This window comes from Fringilla coelebs (genome assembly GCF_963513975.1).
Source record: "Fringilla coelebs genome assembly, chromosome: 30".
Classification (NCBI taxonomy): Eukaryota; Metazoa; Chordata; class Aves; order Passeriformes; family Fringillidae; genus Fringilla; species Fringilla coelebs.
The window spans coordinates 1,738,699-1,758,830 of NC_140056.1; the positions used below are offsets into that span (position 1 = coordinate 1,738,699).

Genomic DNA, 20,132 nt, shown 5'->3' on the forward strand with positions numbered 1-20,132 from the left:
TATCTCTTCCACACCTACTCCTCCCTCCGGGGGACATCTGCTGATAATGGGCTACTGAATGTCACTGCATGGCTGATAAGAAATGCAGCATCCCACTGGGAGATGTGAGCCCAGGGGAGGAGCCAAGCATTCCTGACTGGATACAATCTGGGATTTCAAACATTCCTGCCTGGATATAATCTGGAGATTTCAAACATTCCTGCCTGGATATAATCTGGAGATTTCAAACATTGCTACCTGGATAGAATCTCAGATTTCACACATTCCTTCCTGGATACAATCTGAGATTTCAAACATTCCTGCCTGGATACAATCTGAGATTTCAAACATTCCTGCCCGGATAGAATCTGAGATTTCACTCATTCCTGCCTGGATACAATCTGAGATTTCAAACATTCCTACCTGGATACAATCTGGGATTTCAAACATTCCTGCCTGGATACAATCTGAGATTTCAAACATTCCTACCTGGATACAATCTGGGATTTCAAACATTCCTGCCTGGATACAATCTGAGATTTCAAACATTCCTGCCCAGATAGAATCTGGGATTTCAAACATTCCTGCCTTGATACAATCTGAGATTTCAAACATTCCTGCCCGGATAGAATCTGAGATTTCACACATTCCTGCCTGGATACAATCTGAGATTTCACACATTCCTACCCAGATATAATCTGAAGGTTCTGGAACACCAGCACGGCTTCTCCACTGGATTTCCCAGAGGAGCAGCAGCTGCCTCTGCCCCTGGATCTCCAGAGGATTCTGCACCCTTTCCTACAGGATCCCTGCTCCAGCAGAGCCACCCCTGGCACTGCAGGAGGGCTGAGCCACAATTCCAACGGGACTGCTGCCAGCACCCTGACCCACAGGGTGCCAGGCTGAGTTCTGGCTCTGGCAGGGGTTTTTCTTTTGTGACCATTTGGGTTCATTTTGTGCCCATTTTGGTTCATCTTGGGTTCGTTTTGGGACCATTTTGGGTCCATCTTGGGTGCAGCCCAGGCTGGGCTCTTGTGCTGCCCAAGGTGGATCCATTGAGGCCTCCTAATAAATCCCTATTTATTATTTAACTCCAGTCTCTGTTCTAGATGAGCCTTCACAAGGTGCCAACACCTCCCATGTTGGATTAAGCTTTTTTCTGACTCAGAGATGGGGGAACTGAGAGGTGTTTCCAGCAGAACCACCCCTGGCACTGCAGGAGGGCTGCAGCCACAATTCCAACGGGACTGCTGCCAGCCCCTGACCCACAGGGTGCCAGGCTGGATTCTCACTCTGGCAGTGTTGTTCTAGTGCACTGCATTGTTTATTTTATAATTTTATTTTCTTTCCTATTAAAGAACTGTTATTTCCTGCTCCCATAATTTCTGTTGCCTGAGAGCCCCTTAATTTCAAATTTATAGCAATTCTGAGGTGGAGGGGGGTCATTTTTTCATTTTCTCCATTTCAGGGGAGGCTCCTGCCTTCCTCAGCAGACTCCTGTCTTTCCAAATCCACAGTGGGGGACGTGATGGGGCTGCTCAGCTGGGTGCTGGCCTGGGGGAGGGACAGGGTCAGACACCCCCAGGGCTTGGCACAGCTCCCACACCCACCTGCTGTCCCACCACCAAAAAAAGCCCCTTTCTCTCACAATACAATTCACCTCCCTCCAAGGAGATAAAGTGGAGCTTCAAATAAACAATCCACATTCCACATCCTTCCATTCATATACATTTTCTCGGTTTTATTTCTCACTTCCTCTCACCCACAACAAGACAACAATAAGGCACCTTTTACTTTCAAATCACAAGTTAAAATCTCAGATGTTATTGGCCATTTCAAGGTACTCTTGGATCCCACACCCCTGAGTCTCTGCAGTTTGCTACTCTCAGCCTAGCAGCTTCTAAGCTCTTGAGTTTGCTACTCTCAGCCTAGCAGCCTTTAAGCTCTTGAGTCTGCTACTCTCAGCCTAGCAGCTTCTAAGCTCTTGAGTCTGCTACTCTCAACCTAGCAGCTTTTAAGCCCAGGCTCCCCCAGCTGACCCCCCGAAGGCTGAGCTGCCTCCTCCCAGTCCCTCCCAGTCCCCCCAGTACCTGAGCACTGGTGTCGGGGTTGTAGAGGTCTCCTGGCTTCTGCCCCCTCTGCTCCAGGCTGTAGTACTTACAGTGGCTCCACTGCACCACGGGGGGGTTCTGGGGGGCCTGGGGGCCGTTGGGGACATTCAGCTGCATCACCACCACACCAGGGCCTGACGGGGACACCCCTGGGGACAGACACAGAGGGGCATGGCCAGGTTCTGCTGCTGTGGGACACAGAGCACCTGCCTGTCCCTGCCACTGCACACCCTTCCCCACAGGCCCACTCTGGACTCTCTCCTCTGCCACTCAGGATTTTTCCAGGCTGGAAAAACCCCACCAGGACCCTCTGGGGACTCCTCTCGAATAGCAAAGGTCACAGCTGGGAGTGATGATGTTTAATGCAGGAGAAATGGGAGCATGGGGCCAAGCTGAGGGATGGCAGCTCCGTGACTGCTCTGAGCATCTCCACAAAACCCCAGGCAAAGGCTCCAGCATCCCAGCTCAGATCCAGGTCCAGATCTCCATCATCCCAGCTCAGATCCAGGTTCAGACCTCCCTAATCCCAGCTCAGATCCAGGTCCAGATCCAGATCTCCATCATCCCAGCTCAGATCCAGGTCCAGACCTCCCTAATCCCAGCTCAGATCCAGGTCCAGATCCAGCATCCCAGTCCAAATCCTGCTCCAGCTCACCAAGCCCAGAGCTCCACCATCCCAGCTCAGATCCTGCAGCTCACCAAGCCCAGACCTCCCTCATCCCAGCTCAGATCCAGGTCCAGATCTCCCTCATCCCAGCCCAGATCCTGCTCCAGCTCACCAAGCCCAGACCTCCCTCATCCCAGCTCAGATCCAGGTCCAGATCAGCATCCCAGTCCAAATCCTGCTCCAGCTCGCCAAGCCCAGACCTCCCTCATCCCAGCTCAGATCCTGCTCCAGCTCACCAAGCCCAGATCTCCATCATCCCAGCTCAGATCCAGGTCCAGACCTCCCTAATCCCAGCTCAGATCCAGGTCCAGACCTCCCTAATCCCAGCTCAGATCCAGGTCCAGATCCAGCATCCCAGCTCAGATCTTGCTCCAGCTCACCAAGCCCAGATCTCCATCATCCCAGCTGAGATCCAGGTCCAGACCTCCCTCATCCCAGCTCAGATCTTGCTCCAGCTCACCAAGCCCAGACCTCCATCATCCCAGCTCAGCTCCAGGTCCAGCTCACCAGACCTAGACCTCCCTCATCCCAGCTCAGATCCTGCACCAGGCCCACACCTCCACCATCCCAGCCCAGATCCTGCTCCAGCTCACCAAGCCCAGATCTCCACCATCCCAGCTCAGATCCAGATCCAGGTCCAGATCTCCACCATCCCAGCTCAGATCCTGCAGCTCACCAGGCCCACACCTCCACCATCCCAGCTCAGATCCAGGTCCAGATCTCCACCATCCCAGCTCAGATCCAGGCCCAGATCTCCACCATCCCAGCTCAGATCCAGGCCCAGATCTCCACCATCCCAGCTCAGATCCTGCAGGCCCACACCTCCATCACCCCACCTCAGCTTCTGCTCCAGCTCCCTCCCAGCAGCAGTGACGGGCAGCAGCAATCCCCAACCTCCCCATCTGCAGTTTCCTCCCTCCCTCACCCACCCAGAGCCCACCCAGCTCCCTCCACCCACCCTGCCCACCCTGACCGTGCCCCGTGGCATTCCCAGCCTGAGCCATCCCCTCGCACAGAAGCTTGGCTGTCGAGTGGCAGCTCCAGAGCCTGTGATCCAAAGGCTGATGCCACCTCTGCAGTGGATGCCAGCCTTGCCCAGTGCCCCCTGGTACCTGAATACTGCTGCTGCATCTGGGGGGGGCTGCAGGGCGCCGGGGACTGCGGCATCTGGTACTGCTCGGAGCCAGGGGGCTGCAGGAACCCCACGGACGGGCTGTGGGCAGAGAGGCTCAGTGAGGGTGGGCACGGGGAGGGACCTGGGCCACCTGCACAGGTCATTCCCAGCTGTAATTGTCACTCTTTTAATGAAGGATGGTTTTGGGCTAAGAACAATTTACTGCTCAGATAAACGTGAGTGTCGGAGGCTGTGAGGTTTTAAAGGTACAAGTTTCTTTGTTAGAAGGAAATACAGAACTTTCCAAAGTAAAAGAGAGGGCTCAGGTGAGGATGGGCACGGGGAGGAACCTGGGCCACTGCACAGGTCATTCCCAGCTGTAATTGTCACTCTTTTAATGAAGGATGGGGTTGTTTTTGGGCTAAGAATGATTTATTGCTCAGATAAAGGTGAGTCTCGGAGGCTGTGAGGTTTTACTTTGTTACAAGGAAGTACAGAACTTTCTAAACTAAAAGAGAGGACTCAGATGAGGATGGGTTGGGGAGGAAGGTCTGGTATTCCCAGCTATAATTATCACTCTTTTAATGAAAGGATGGGGCTGGTTTTGGGCTAAGAACGATTTATTGCTCAGACAAACATCAGCCTCGGAGGCTGCGAGGTTTTAAAGGTACAAGTTTCTTTGTTAGAAGGAAATACAGAACTTTCTAAACTAACAGAGAGGGCTCAGGTGAGGATGGGGATGAAGGCCTGGGCCACCTGCACAGGTTATTCCCAGCTATAATTATCACTCTTTTAATGAATGATGGGGTTGTTTTTGGGCTAAGAAAGATTTATTGCTCAGATAAACACCAATCTCAGAGGCTGTGAGGTTTTAAAGGTGCACAGCTCAGAGTAGTCACAAGTTTCTTTGTTACAAGAAACGAGTTTCTTAAGCAATAGACAGTTGCTACACGGTTTATTTTGTTTATTTTTCTAACCTATCACCTTTACTAACTCCTGCTGCACTGTGGATACTTTTGCCTAATGGGTTTCTAACTCACATGCACACACCTGCTTCTGTTAGAACTTTTAAACTCTTGGTTTATTCTATACAACCACACCCCTACATCATAAACCCCTCACCATCTTATCAATACACTTTCTTACATCATAAACCCTTCACCACTTTATCAATACAGTCTCCTACATTATAATCCCTTCACCATCTTATTAATGAAGTTTCCTTCATTATAAACCCTTCACCATCTCATTAATGAAGTTTCCTACACTATAAACCCCTCACCATCTTATCAATAGAGTTTCCTACATTATAAACCCTTCACCATTTTATCAATACAATCTCTTACATTATAATCTCTTCACCACCTTATTAATGAAGTTTCCTTCATTATAAACCCTTCACCATCTCATTAATGAAGTTCCTACATTCTAAACCCCCCACCATCTTATCAATAGAGTTTCCTACACTATAAACCCTTCACCATTTTATCAATAGTTTCCTACACTATAAACCCTTCACCATCTCATCAATACATTTCCTACATCATAAACCCTTCACCACCCTATCAATGCATTTTCTCACTTACTTACAACTCTTACTTACAACTACAGAACCATAAATTTATCATTTTTCTGCTCAATGTCTGTTTGTTGTATTTTAACATTGATCCCAGCTTCTCCCAAGGCTGCAGCTCAAACCCTGCTGTGTCTGTGGAAGTTTCCATTTCTTGGATTCCCTCATTTCTGGGAAGGCTGAACACACAGGAGCTGGACCCACTGGTGCTCAGCAAGCCCTGATCAAGGCAGCCAGGGAAGGACAAGCTCAGGGAGGAGCAGCACTGGTGGCCACAAGAGCAGAAAACAGAATTACAAACAAAATCTCCCAAGCTGGAAGGGACCCCCGAGGATCCCTGACCCCCAAACCCCCCAGACTGTGGGCACAGCGCCCTTCTCTCCCCCTGGCAGAGCCTTACCTGGTGCCATTCTGCTGGGCAGTGGGGATGACACTGTAGTAGATGGGGACCCCTCCAGCCTGGAGCCCCCCCTGCACAGACTGGCTGGCTGGCACGAGCACGGGCTGCTGGAAGGGCTGCTGCACCACGTTCTGGGACTCACTGCCCATGGGCACCTGGGCACGAGGAAAGCAGCAGCTGACAGCTAACAGAGCAAGGCAACTGCCCCAAGGAGACACCAGCGGGGTGAGGAGACTCCAGGGGGCTTTGTCTGACACCCCAGAGCCGCCTCCCCCTGGCACAGCCCCCCCAGAGATTCTCCCAGCTCGAGATGTGCCCCCATGGATCTGCCCACCCCATCCCTGTGAGCAAATCCCCACTTTTGGGGGGGTCCCTCGGGCACGTCCTGCCCAACCAGAGCCCCCTCCCCATCCCTGTGAGCAAACCCCCACTTTTGGGGGATCCCTCGGGCTCACCCTGCCCAGCCAGAGCCCCCTCCCCAGCCCTCCAGCTCCAGATGTGCCCCACAGATGCCCCCATGGATGTGCTCTCTCCAGCCCTGTGAGCAAACCCCCACTTTTGGGGGATCCCTCGGGCACACCCTGCCCAGCCAGAGCCCCCTCCCACCCCCCAGGCCGGTGCCCACCTGGTAGGAAGGCAGTGGTGTGTACTGGACCATCAGACCTTGCATCTGGCTGCCCATGCTGCTCCTCTGGCCGCTGAGGAGCCCGGGGGGCTGTGCCTGCTGCACCCCCATCACGTTCTGCATCTGCCCCCCCATGTTGTTCCTCTGGCTGTTGAGGAGCCCGGGGGGCTGAGCCTGCTGCACCCCCACCACACCCTGGTAGGTTTGCTGCTGGTTGGACATCATTGGCTGTAAACCTGCCAGAAGAGGGTTTTGATGGAGTAACTTCCCAGCTAGACATGGGAAATAACCCCAGATTTGAGATTTAGGGAATTAAATCCTGCTCGTGCTGAAGAGAGGGGAAAGGGCTTCCTTAGAGCAGATTTAAACACAGCCAAGGGAAGCTCCAGCCTTTAAACTCCCCTCAGTGCCAATACAAGGTTTCAGTGGAGTAACTTCCAGCTGGACATGCAAAATAACCCCAAATTTAAGATTTCAGATTTAAGATTTAAGATTTAAATTCCCCATCTTTAGGGAATCAAATCCTGCCTCTGCCCCCACCTCCTGCTGAAGAGAGGGGAAAGGGCTTCCCTTGGGGCAGATGTAAACACAGCCAAGGGAAGCTCCAGGCTTTAAACTCCCCTGGCACCCCCTCAGTGCCAGAACAGGGTTCCAATGGAGTTATTTCCCAGCTGGACACAGGAAATAACCCCAAATTTAAGATTTCAGATTTAAATTCCCCATCTTTAGGGAATCAAATCCTGCCTCTGCCCCCACCTCCTACTGAAGAGAGGGGAAAGGGCTTCCCTTGGAGCAGATTTAAACACAGCCAAGGGAAGCTCCAGGCTTTGAACTCCCCTCAGTGCCAATACAAGGTTTCAGTGTGGTAACTTCTCAGCTGGACATGGGAAATAACCCCAAATTTAAGATTTCAGATTTAAGATTTAAATTCTCCATCTTTAGGGAATCAAATCCTGCCTCTGCCCCCACCTGAAGAGTGGGGAAAGAGCTTCCCTTGGGGCAGATTTAAACACAGCCAAGGGAAGCTCCAGGCTTTAAACTCCCCTGGCAGCCAGAACAGGGTTTTGATGGAGTAACTTCCCAGCTGGACACAGGAAATAACCCCAGATTTGAGATTTAGGGAATCAAATCCTGCTCGTGCTGAAGAGTGTGGAAAGGGCTTCCCTTGGGGCAGATGTAAACACAGCCAAGGGAAGCTCCAGGCTTTAAACTCCCCTCAGTGCCAATACAAGGTTTCAGTGTGGTAACTTCCAGTGGACATGGGAAATAACCCCAAATTTAAGATTTAAGATTTAAATTCCCCATCTTTAGGGAATCAAATCCTGCCTCTGCCCCCACCTGAAGAGTGGGGAAAGAGCTTCCCTTGGGGCAGATTTAAACACAGCCAAGGGAAGCTCCAGGCTTTAAACTCCCCTGGCAGCCAGAACAGGGTTTTGATGGAGTAACTTCCCAGCTAGACACAGAAAATAACCCCAAATTTGAGATTTAGGGAATCAAATCCTGCTCGTGCTGAAGAGTGTGGAAAGGGCTTCCTTTAGAGCAGATTTAAACACAGCCAAGGGAAGCTCCTGGCTTTAAACTCCCCTGGCAGCCAGAACAGGGTTTTGATGGAGTAACTTCCCAGTTGGGCATTGGAAATAACCCCAAATTTCAGATTTAAGATTTAAATTCCCCATCTTTAGGGAATCAAATCCTGTCTCTGCCCCCACCTCCTGCTGGAGAGAGGGGAAAGCAGGACCAGATGCAAACACAGCCAAGGGAAGCTCCAGGCTTTAAACTCCCCTGGCATCCCCTCAGTGGGGCTAAAATCCTCCTCATCCCTCCCCCAGCAAGCTCAGAGGAGAGGGAGGGAAGGACAGACACCCCTGCAGACAGACACACCCCAACTTCCCAGCCACGAGTGGGAATTGCAAGAGCAACCCGACCCCAGACAGCTCAGGGGGATCTCTGGAGCCAACAAAAGCAGCAGGAAAGGGAAATTTGTCCCCTTTAGGCCCTTCCAGCCCCTTACCTGGCTGCTGGGACTGCTGGGGGAGCTGCTGGGGGCGCTGGGAGCTGTAGGCCACTGGGTGACTGAGGGGTCGGTATTGCTGGCTGGAGTTGGGGTACTGCCCGGGGGGGTAGTAAGAAACCTGAATCTGCCAGGGGCAAAAAAAGAAAACATGGTGAGAACACAGCAGGAAAAAAAACCATGGTGAGAACACAGCAGGAAAAAAAAAATCCTATGGTGAGAAATATAATATAATATAATATAATATAATATAATATAATATAATATAATATAATATAATATAATATAATATAATATAATATAATATAATATAATATAATATAATATAATATAATATAATATAATATAATATTATAATATAACATTATAATACATAACATTATAATACATAACATTATAATACATAACATTATAATACATAACATTATAATACATTACATTATATTACATGGCATGATATGATATGATATTATATTATATTAATAATATCATGTAATGTAATAGAAATATCATATCATATAATGTAATATAATATATATAATATCATGTAATATACTATAATGTAAAATGTAATATAATATAATATAATATAATATAATATAATATAATATAATATAATATAATATAATATAATATAATATGTATAATATAATAATAAATGAGCCTTCTAAGATTCTCAATACCACAGGGACCCCCTCCCCAGCAGCTCCTGGCCTGGCAGCTCTGGGGATGTCCCCAGACATATATATGCCTGTAATATGATTCATATCATATCATATCATATCATATCACATCATATCATATCATGTAATGTAATGTAATGTAATGTAATGTAATGTAATGTAATGTAATGCAATGTAATATAATATATGTGATATCATATCATGCAATATAATATAATGTAATATAATGTAAGATAATATCATGTAAAATATAATATAATATCATATAATGTAATGTAATATATATATCATATAATGTAATGTAATATACTACATATAATATAATATAATATAATATAATATAATATAATATAATATAATATAATATGTAATATAATGTAATATAATATTATATTATATAAATCATATAATGTAATATATCATATCATATCATATCATATCATGTCATGCAATATAATATAATGTAGTGTAATATAATGTAATGTATTATAATGTTATATTATATTATATTATATTATATTATATTATGTTATGTTATGTTATGTTATGTTATGTTATGTTATGTTATGTTATGTTATATTAATAATATCATGTAATGTAATAGAAATATCATATCATATAATGTAATATAATATATATAATATCATGTAATATAGTATAATGTAAAATATAATATGATATAATAATAATAATAATAATAATAATAATAATAATAATAATAATAATAATAATAATAATAATAATAATAATAATAATAATATATCCTCTCATATCATGTAATATCAATATAATAATAAATGATCCTTCTAAGAGCAGGGAGTCAGGCTCTCAGCCGCACAGGGACCCCTCCCCAGCCCCCCCGACCCCCTCCCCATCCTCACCTGCTGGGGGGGCTGGATGTAGCCCTGGGGCTGCAGCACCTGCTGGGGGGGGGCCGTGTGCCCCGAGGCGGAGTAGCTGGAGGTGGGGATGGGCTGCCCGGCGGGAGCTGCCACGATGAATCCCGGCTGCTGCGGGGGCTGCGGCAGCAGCGAGGGCTGGAACAGCGCCGCCGAGGGCTCCGCCGCCTCCGCCGAGCCCTGCCGGCTCAGGCTGATCTGCCCGAAGGGGCTGCTCAGCTCGTCGGCCTGGGGAGAGGAGGGGGCACAGAGACAGCAGTGGGACACGGCTCGGCTGGGGAATGTGCGCCCCTGCTCCCGGAGAGCCCCCCAAAACCCCCACACACAGCCCCCGAGCGGGACAGGGGACACGAGGGTCCCATGCAGGCAGGGGGGACTCCAGCCCAGCTGCCACAGCCCCCAGAGAGCCCCCCAAAACCCCCCACACACGAGCCACAGAGCCAGAGCAGGACAGGGGACATGCCAGCTGAGCTCAGCAGGTCTGGGGACACCAGGGTCCCACGGGGGACGCCAGCCCAGCGGCCACAGCCCCCAGAGAGCCCCCCAAAACCCCCCACACACAGAGCCACAGACCCAGAGCAGGACAGGGGACACGCCAGCTGAGCTCAGCGGGTCTGGGGTCCCACGGGGGATGCCAGCCCAGCGGCCACAGCCCCCAGAGAGCCCCCCAAAATCCCCCACACACAGACCCAGAGCAGGACAGGGGACACGCCAGCTGAGCTCAGCGGGACAGGGGACACGAGGGTCCCATGCAGGCAGGGGGGACTCCAACCCAGCGGCCACAGCTCCCAGAGAGCCCCCCAAAACCCCCCACACACGAGCCACAGACCCAGAGCGGGACAGGGGACACGAGGGTCCCACGCAGGCAGGGGGGACTCCAGCCCAGCTGCCACAGCCCCCAGAGAGCCCCCCAAAACCCCCCACACACAGAGCCAGAGCGGGACAGGGGACACGCCAGCTGAGCTCAGCGGGTCTGGGGACACCAGGGTCCCATGGGGGACTCCAGCCCAGCTGCCACAGCCCCCAGAGAGCCCTCCCAAAACCCCCCACACACGAGCCACAGAGCCAGAGTAGGACAGGGGACACGCCAGCTGAGCTCAGCAGGTCTGGGGACACCAGGGTCCCACGGGGGACTCCAACCCAGCGGCCACAGCCCCCAGAGAGCCCCCCCAAAACCCCCCACACACAGAGCCAGAGTAGGACAGGGGACATGCCAGCTGAGCTCAGCAGGTCTGGGGACACCAGGGTCCCACGGGGGACGCCAGCCCAGCGGCCACAGCCCCCAGAGAGCCCCCCCAAAACCCCCCACACACAGAGCCAGAGTAGGACAGGGGACATGCCAGCTGAGCTCAGTGGGTCTGGGGACACGAGGGTCCCACGCAGGCAGGGGGGACTCCAGCCCAGCGGCCACAGCCCCCAGAGAGCCCCCCAAAACCCCCCACACACGAGCCACAGAGCCAGAGCAGGACGGGGGACACGCCAGCTGAGCTCAGCAGGTCTGGGGACACCAGGGTCCCACGGGGGACTCCAGCCCAGCGGCCACAGCCCTTGGGGACACCGTTCCCAAAAGGTGGGGACAACACAGGGGCTTGGCTGAGCCCGCAGGGCAGCGCCCCCAGACCCCAGCACGGAGCACAAGCGCTGCTGGGGAGCTCAGGGTTGGGATTTGCTCCTCCAGGCTCTTCCCAAGGCATTCCTGGGGAGCTCAGGGTTGGGATTTGCTCTTCCAGGCTCTTCCCAAGGCATTCCTGGGGAGCTCAGGGTCGGGATTTGCTCCTCCAGGCTCTTCCCAAGGCATCTGCAGGGCAGCTCTGGGAGCTCTGAATTTGCTCTTCCCAGGCTCTTCCCAAGAACACCACTCCAGCAGTGGTGGCCTCAGGCATTCCTGGGGAGCTCCGGGAGCTCTGGATTAGCTCCTCCCAGGCATTTTCCAAGGCTACCACTCCAGCAGTGCAGGCATTCCTGGGGAGCTCTGGGCTTGGAATTTGCTCCTCCAGGCTCTTCCCAAGAACACCAGCCCAGCAGTGGTGGTCCTGTGGCCTCAGGAATTCCTGGGGAGCTCAGGGTCAGGATTTGCTCCTCCCAGGCTCTTCCCAAGAACACCACTCCAGCAGTGCAGGCATTCCTAGGGAGCTCTGGGCTCGGAATTTGCTCCTCCCAGGCATTTTCCAAGAACACCAGCCCAGCAATGGTGGCCTCAGGCATTCCTGGGGAGCTCTGGGATTGGGATTTGCTCTTTGCAAGGCCACCACTCCAGCAGTGATGGCCTCAGGCATTCCTGGGAAGCTCAGTGTCAGGATTTGCTCCTCTAGGCTCTTCCCAAGAACACCAGCCCAGCAGTGGTGGTCCCAGGCATTCCTGGGGAGCTCAGTGTCAGGATTTGCTCCTCTAGGCTCTTCCCAAGAACACCAGCCCAGCAGTGGTGGTCCCAGGCATTCCTGGGGAGCTCTGGGAGCTCAGGATTTGCTCTTCCAGGCTCTTCCCAAGAACACCACTCCAGCAGTGGTGGCCTCAGGCATTCCTGGGGAGCTCAGGGCTCGGGAATTGCTCTTCCCAGGCTCCTTCCAAGAACACCACTCCAGCAGTGGTGGTCCCAGGCATTCCTGGGGAGCTCAGGGCTCGGGATTTGCTCCTCCCAGCCCAGCTGTGGTGGTGCCGTGGGCTCAGGCTGGGCAGAGCTCCCTGGATCCCAGCCCCAGGGGGGTCGTGTTTGGGACATACCTGATCAGCACAAGCTCACACAACACAAACACAGCACAGAGCACAAGGGACAGTGCAGAAGAGGAACTGGGGTTTGTACCAGGTTGTACTGCTGGGGTGGAGAGACTGGCAAGAGGACTTGGGGGCAGGAGCTTGGAGAGTACGGAACGGGCTGGAGCGCCGGGACCGGCTACGGCAGAGAGAGGGGAGAGGGATGGGGAGGAGAGGGAGGGAAAGGAGGGAAAGGGAGGGAAAGGGAGGAAAAGGGAGGAAAAGGGAGGAAAAGGGAGGAAAAGGGAGGAGGAAAAGGGAGGGAAAGGGAGGAGGAAAAGGGAGGGAAAGGGAGGAAAACGGAGAAGGAAAATGAAGGAAAATGAGAGAGGAAAAGGGAGGAATAGGGAGGAAAAGGAGGAAGGAAAAGGGAGGAAAAGGGAGGGAAAGGGAGGAAAAGGGAGGAAAAGGGAGGGAGGAAAAGGGAGGAAAAGGGAGGAAAAGGGAGGGAGGAAAAGGGAGGAAAAGGGAAGGAAAGGGAGGGAAAGGGAGGGAAAGGAGGGAAAGGAGGGAAAGGAGGGAAAGGGAGGGAAAGGGAGGAAAAGGAGGGAGGAAAAGGGAGGAAAAGGGAGGGAGGAAAAGGGAGGAAAAGGGAGGAAAAGGGAGGAAAAGGGAGGAAAAGGGAGGGAAAGGGAGGGAAAGGGAGGGAAAGGGAGGGAAAGGGAGGGAAAGGCAGAAGGAGAAAGAAGGAAAAGGGAGGTGAAAAATGAAGGAGAATGAAGGAAAAAGAGGAAGGAAAAGGGAGGAAAAGAAGGAAGGAAAAGGGAGGAAAAGGGAGGAAAAGGGAGAGAAAGGGAGGGAAAGGGAGGGAAAGGGAGGGAAAGGGAGGGAGGAAAAGGGAGGAAAAGGAGGGAGAAAAAGGGAGGAAAAGGGAGGGAGGAAAAGGGAGGAAAAGAATGAAGGAGAATTAAGGAAAAAGAGGAAGGAAGAGGAAGGAAAAGGGAGGAAAAGGAAGAGAAAGGGAGGAAAAAGCAGGTAAAGGGAGAAGGTGAAGGGAGAAGGTGAAGGGAGAAGGGGAAGGAAGGAAGGAAGGAAGGAAGGAAGGAAGGAAGGAAGGAAGGAAGGAAGGAAGGAAGGAAGGAAGGAAGGAAGGAAGGAAGGAAGGAAGGAAGGAAGGAAGGAAGGAAGGAAGGAAGGAAGGAAGGAAGGAAGGAAGGAAGGAAGGAAGGAAGGAAGGAAGGAAGGAAGGAAGGAAGGAAGGAAGGAAGGAAGGAAGGAAGGAAGGAAGGAAGGAAGGAAGGAAGGAAGGAAGGAAGGAAGGAAGGAAGGAAGGAAGGAAGGAAGGAAGGAAGGAAGGAAGGAAGGAAGGAAGGAAGGAAGGAAGGAAGGAAGGAAGGAAGGAAGGAAGGAAGGAAGGAAGGAAGGAAGGAAGGAAGGAAGGAAGGAAGGAAGGAAGGAAGGAAGGAAGGAAGGAAGGAAGGAAGGAAGGAAGGAAGGAAGGAAGGAAGGAAGGAAGGAAGGAAGGAAGGAAGGAAGGAAGGAAGGAAGGAAGGAAGGAAGGAAGGAAGGAAGGAAGGAAGGAAGGAAGGAAGGAAGGAAGGAAGGAAGGAAGGAAGGAAGGAAGGAAGGAAGGAAGGAAGGAAGGAAGGAAGGAAGGAAGGAAGGAAGGAAGGAAGGAAGGAAGGAAGGAAGGAAGGAAGGAAGAAAGGAAGGAAGGAAGGAAGGAAGGAAGGAAGGAAGGAAGGAAGGAAGGAAGGAAGGAAGGAAGGAAGGAAGGAAGGAAGGAAGGAAGGAAGGAAGGAAGGAAGGAAGGAAGGAAGGAAGGAAGGAAGGAAGGAAGGAAGGAAGGAAGGAAGGAAGGAAGGAAGGAAGGAAGGAAGGAAGGAAGGAAGGAAGGAAGGAAGGAAGGAAGGAAGGAAGGAAGGAAGGAAGGAAGGAAGGAAGGAAGGAAGGAAGGAAGGAAGGAAGGAAGGAAGGAAGGAAGGAAGGAAGGAAGGAAGGAAGGAAGGAAGGAAGGAAGGAAGGAAGGAAGGAAGGAAGGAAGGAAGGAAGGAAGGAAGGAAGGAAGGAAGGAAGGAAGGAAGGAAGGAAGGAAGGAAGGAAGGAAGGAAGGAAGGAAGGAAGGAAGGAAGGAAGGAAGGAAGGAAGGAAGGAAGGAAGGAAGGAAGGAAGGAAGGAGAGAAAGAAGGAAGGAAGGAAGGAAGGAAGGAAGGAGAGAAAGAAGGAACAACAAGGTTAGTCAAGTGAGCCAACTGCAAACACAGAGGGGCTTTGCAGGGAGCTGGGGAGCACAGAAACCATTCCAGGGCAGCATCCCCCCCGTCAGAGGCCCTTCATGGCACTGAAACCCCTCCCTGAAACCCCCAGCCCGTGCTCTGGGCACCCATGGTCACTGCTGGATTGGGGGGCTGATCCTTTTATTTCACCCTTGGTGACACAGAAGGGACATGGGCGTGGGCATGGTGCATTTCCAGACCCTTCAAAACACTCAAACAACCTGAAATCAGCCTCTAAATCTTTTTCCAGGCTCTAAACCTTTGGAAAAGAGAAAAATCCCCAGCCTGTGCTTTGGGCACCCATGGTCACTGCTGGATTGGGGGGTTTGATCCCTTGATTTTACCTTTATAGGGACATGGACATGGTGCATTCCAGACCCTTCAGAACACTCAAACAACCTGAAATAATTTTTTTCCAGGCTCTAAACCCTTGAATGAGACAGTAAAACCCCCACCCTGTGCTTGGTCAGCACTGGATGGGGGTTTTGATCCTCTGATTTGACCTTTGGTGACACAGAAGGGACATGGGCATAGTGCATGTCTTCAAAACACTCAAAAAACCTGAAATAAATTTTTCCAGGCTCTAAACCTTTGGAAAAGACAAAAAAAACCCCACCCTGTGCTCTGGTCACTGCTGGATTGGGGGGTTGATCCTTTGATTTCACCTTTATAGGGACATAGGCATGGTGCATGTCCAGACCCTTCAAAACACTATTTATTACTATGAACTATTTTATTGCTATTAAACTTTTAAAATTTAAACACAAGTGATTGGCATTTTTCACATACAGCAATGCTGAATGCCAGCAAAAAAAGCAGAATTACTTTTAGTAATTTTTTTAGCTTTTTTTAGCTGAAAGCAATTCAAAAATTAAACAAACTTTGAGTTGTGATCTAAATCTTTCCTGCTTGAATTAAAGGCATTTCCTGAGAATTTATAGATGATGTTAAGAAAACCAATTTAACAAGGAACAGAAAATAAGCAGATATATTCTAGTGAAGTTATGAAACACAAGGGATTCCTTTGGCCCTGCCTCCCCTCAAGAACCAGAATCCTTAGAGGTTTCTAGGAGCCAAAGAAATGGATTTACAAGATGAGAGGGGGCAGAAATTAAGCCAATTAAACAGAAGAGTTAATTTGTTTGAAAAGAATGTTTGCATCATGTAAGAGATCTCTGAATTGCTTTTAAGGGTTAATCCTCTGCCAGCCAGCCACGTTTCTGGGGGGGTTTAGTGCCCAGGAATCATCTGGATTTTGTAATTCTTTGCTTTTATTGTCCTAACTCTGATTGTCCAGATTCCTATTGCTCTGATTTTTATTATTATTTTATTTCTATAAAACTTTTATAATTACCAGCGATTGGTGTTTTTCACACATTGCAATGCTGAATGCCAGCAAAAAAAGCAGAATTAGTGCTTCAGCAAAAAGCTGAATTATTTTCAGTAATTTTTTTAGCTGAAAGTAATTCAAAAATCAGAGAAATTTTGAGTTGTGACCTAAACCTCTCCTGCTTGAATTAAAGGCATTTCCTGAGAATTTCTGGATCGTGTTAAGAAAACCAATTGAACAAGGAGCAGAAAACAAGCAGATATATTCTAGAGGAGTTCTGCCCCCCAAGGGACTGCTCTGCCCCCCGAGCTGGGCCCTGTGGGACTCACCTGGGACATCAGGGGGCTGCTGATGGCCGGCTGCTGCTGGGCTGGGGGCAGCCCGGGGGGCTGCGGGGCCGAGCAGGGCAGGAGGCCACGGCCGGCCTGGGAGGAGGGGGACGGGCTGCAGCCTTCAGGGGCACCCAGCACCAAACCTGCAACAGAGAGAGGGGCACTGAGGGCTGGGAGCAAGGAGAAATACAGCAGGTAACAGGAAACAGCAGGGGAGAACAGGGGAGGGCATCTACGAGATACACCTGACTCCGTTCTGATTCACAATGCTGAACAATTGCCTTATTAAACTGTATTATATCATATTATATTATATTGAGGATTCAGGGGCACCCAGCACCAAACCTGGAACAGAGAGAGAGAGGGGCACTGAGGGCTGGGAGCCAGAGAAATACAGCAGGTAACAGGAAACAGCAGGGGAGAAAAGGGGAGGGCACCTGCAGGATGCACCTGACTTTATTCTGACTCAGAACATTGAACACTTGCCTTATTAAACTGTATGATATTACACTAATATTATATTGTATAAAGGATTCAGGGGCACCCAGCACCAAACCTGGAACAGAAACACAGGCACAGAGGGCTGGGAGCCAGGAGAAATACAGCAGGTAACAGGAAACAGGGCAGGGGAGAAAAGGGAGGGCACCTGCAGGATGCATCTGACTTTATTCTGACTCAGAAGGCTGAACAATTGCTTTATTATACTGTATTCTATTCTATTCTATTCTATTCTATTCTATTCTATTCTATTCTATTCTATTCTATTCTATTCTATTCTATTCTGGCTTCAGGGGCACCTAGCACCAAACCTGGAACAGAAACAGAGGCACAGAGGGCTGGGATCCAGCAGAAAAGGGGAGGGCACCTACAGGATGCACCTGACTCTATTCTGACTCAGAACGCTGAACAATTGCTTTATTATAATATATTACACTAATACTGTATGATATTACACTAATACTATATTATATAAAGGATTCAGGGGTACCCAGCACCAAACCTGGAACACAAACACAGGCACTGAGGGCTGGGACCCAGGAGAAAAGGGGAGGGCACCTGCAGGATACACCTGACTTTATTCTGACTCAGAACACTGACAATTGCCTTATTAAACTGTATTATACTATATTACATTATATTATATTGAGGATTCAGGGGCACCCAGCACCAAACCTGGAACACAAACACAGGCACTGAGGGCTGGGAGCCAGAGAAAAGAGGAGGGCACCTGCAGGATGCACCTGACTCCGTTCTGATTCACAATGCTGAACAATTGCCTTATTAAACTGTATCATATCATATCATATCATATCATATCATATCATATCATATCATATCATATCAAATTGAAGATTCAGGGGCACCCAGCACCAAACCTGGAACACAAACAGAGGCACAAAGGGCTGGGAGCCAGAGAAAAGGGGAGGGCACCTGCAGGATGCACCTGGCTCCGTTCTGATTCAGAACACTGAACAAGTGCCTTATTAAACTGTATTATACTATATTACATTATATTATATTGAGGATTCAGGGGCACCCAGCACCAAACCTGGAACACAAACACAGGCACTGAGGGCTGGGAGCCAGAGAAAAGAGGAGGGCACCTACAGGATGCACCTGACTCCGTTCTGATTCAGAAAACGGAACAATTGCTATATTATATTATATTATATTATATTATATTATATTATATTATATTATATTATATTATATTATATTATATTATATTATATTATATTATATTATATTATATTATATTATATTATATTATATTATATTATATTATATTATATTATATTATATTATATTATATTATATTATATCCCTCCATCAATCCCTCCATCTCCCCAGATGCCTTTCTCAGGTCAGTCAATCTCTCCATCCCTCCAGGGGCTTTCCTCAGGTCAATCTCTCCATTTTCCCCCCAGGTGCCTTTCCCAGGTCAGTCTCTCCATTTCCACCCCAGGTTCCCTATCTCAGATCAGTCTCTCCATCCCCATCCCAGGTGCCTTTCTCAGGTCAGTCTCTCCATCCCCCAGGTTCCCTATCTCAGATCAGTCTCTCTATTTTCCCCCCAGGTCCCCTATCTCAGATCAATCTCTCCATCCCCATCCCAGGTGCCCTTCTCAGGTCAATCTCTCCATCCCCATCCCCATCCCAGGTCCCCTATCTCAGATCAATCTCTCCATCCCCATCCCAGGTGCCTTTCTCAGGTCAATCTCTCCATTTTTCCCCCAGGTGCCTTTCTCAGGTCAATCTCTCCATTTTTCCCCCAGGTGCCTTTCTCAGGTCAATCTCTACATCCCCATCTCCAACCCAGGTTCCCTATCTCAAATCAGTCTCTCAATTTTCCATCCAGGTGCCCCCAGGTTCCCTATCTCAGATCAATCCCTCCATCCCCCAGGTGCCTTTCTCAGGTCAATCTCTCCTTTCCCCCCCAGGTGCCTTCCTCAGGTCAGTCTCTCCACCCCATCCCAGGTCCCTTTCTCAGATCAATCTCTCCATCTCCCCAGGTTCCCTATCTCAGATCAATCTCTATTTTCCCCCCAGGTTCCCTATCTCAGCTCAGTCTCTCCATCCCCCCAGGTTCCCTATCTCAGCTCAGTCTCTCCATCCCCCAGGTTCCCTTTCTCAGGTCAATCTCTCCATTTTCCCCCCCGGTGCCCTATCTCAGCTCAGTCTCTCCATCCCCATCCCAGGTTCCCTATCTCAGGTCAATCTCTCCATCCCCCAGGTTCCCTATCTCAGGTCAGTCTCTCCATCCCCCAGGTTCCCTATCTCAGGTCAGTCTCTCCATCCCCCAGGTGCCTTTCCCAGGTCAGTCTCTCCATTTTCCCTCCAGGTGCCCCCAGGTGCCTTTCTCAGATCAATCTCTCTATTTTCCCCCCAGGTCCCTATCTCAGCTCAGTCTCTCCATCCCCCAGGTTCCCTATCTCAGGTCAATCCCTCCATTCCCCCAGGTTCCCTATCTCAGATCAGTCTCTCCATCCCCCCAGGTGCCCCCAGGTCCCTTTCTCAGCTCATTCTCTCCATCCCCCAGGTGCCTTTCTCAGGTCAGTCTCTCCATTTTCCCCCAGGTGCCTTCCTCAGGTCAGTCTCTCCATCCCCATCCCAGATTCCTTTCTCAGGTCAATCTCTCCATCCCCCCAGGTTCCCTATCTCAGATCAATCTCTCCATCCCCCAGGTGCCTTTCTCAGATCAATCTCTCCATCCCCCCCCAGGTGCCTTTCTCAGGTCAGTCTCTCCATTTTCCCTCCATCCCCACCCCAGGTTCCCTATCTCAGGTCAGTCTCTCCATCCCCCCAGGTTCCCTATCTCAGCTCAATCCCTCCATCCCCCAGGTTCCCTTTCTCAGGTCAATCTCTCCATTTTCCCCCCAGGTTCCCTATCTCAGCTCAGTCTCTCCATCCCCATCCCCATCCCAGGTGCCTCTCCCAGGT

At 50.0% G+C, this 20,132-nt stretch overlaps 1 protein-coding gene across 1 annotated transcript in view; it reads right to left on the bottom strand.

The window, feature by feature from the left end:
- Positions 1 to 20,132, bottom strand: part of R3HDM2 (R3H domain containing 2) — a 60,881-nt gene that overhangs the window by 5,953 nt on the left and 34,796 nt on the right. Inside the window, exons 4-15 of the mRNA XM_084223477.1 lie at positions 18,063 to 18,067; positions 17,860 to 17,864; positions 17,680 to 17,691; positions 17,489 to 17,500; positions 16,689 to 16,834; positions 12,863 to 12,952; positions 10,045 to 10,290; positions 8,481 to 8,607; positions 6,470 to 6,705; positions 5,845 to 5,999; positions 3,870 to 3,970; positions 2,070 to 2,239 (exon numbers count right to left, since the gene is read on the bottom strand). Coding sequence (XP_084079603.1) covers positions 2,070 to 2,239; positions 3,870 to 3,970; positions 5,845 to 5,999; positions 6,470 to 6,705; positions 8,481 to 8,607; positions 10,045 to 10,290; positions 12,863 to 12,952; positions 16,689 to 16,834; positions 17,489 to 17,500; positions 17,680 to 17,691; positions 17,860 to 17,864; positions 18,063 to 18,067 — 1,305 coding nt within the window. The remainder of the gene's footprint in view (positions 1 to 2,069; positions 2,240 to 3,869; positions 3,971 to 5,844; positions 6,000 to 6,469; positions 6,706 to 8,480; positions 8,608 to 10,044; positions 10,291 to 12,862; positions 12,953 to 16,688; positions 16,835 to 17,488; positions 17,501 to 17,679; positions 17,692 to 17,859; positions 17,865 to 18,062; positions 18,068 to 20,132) is intronic.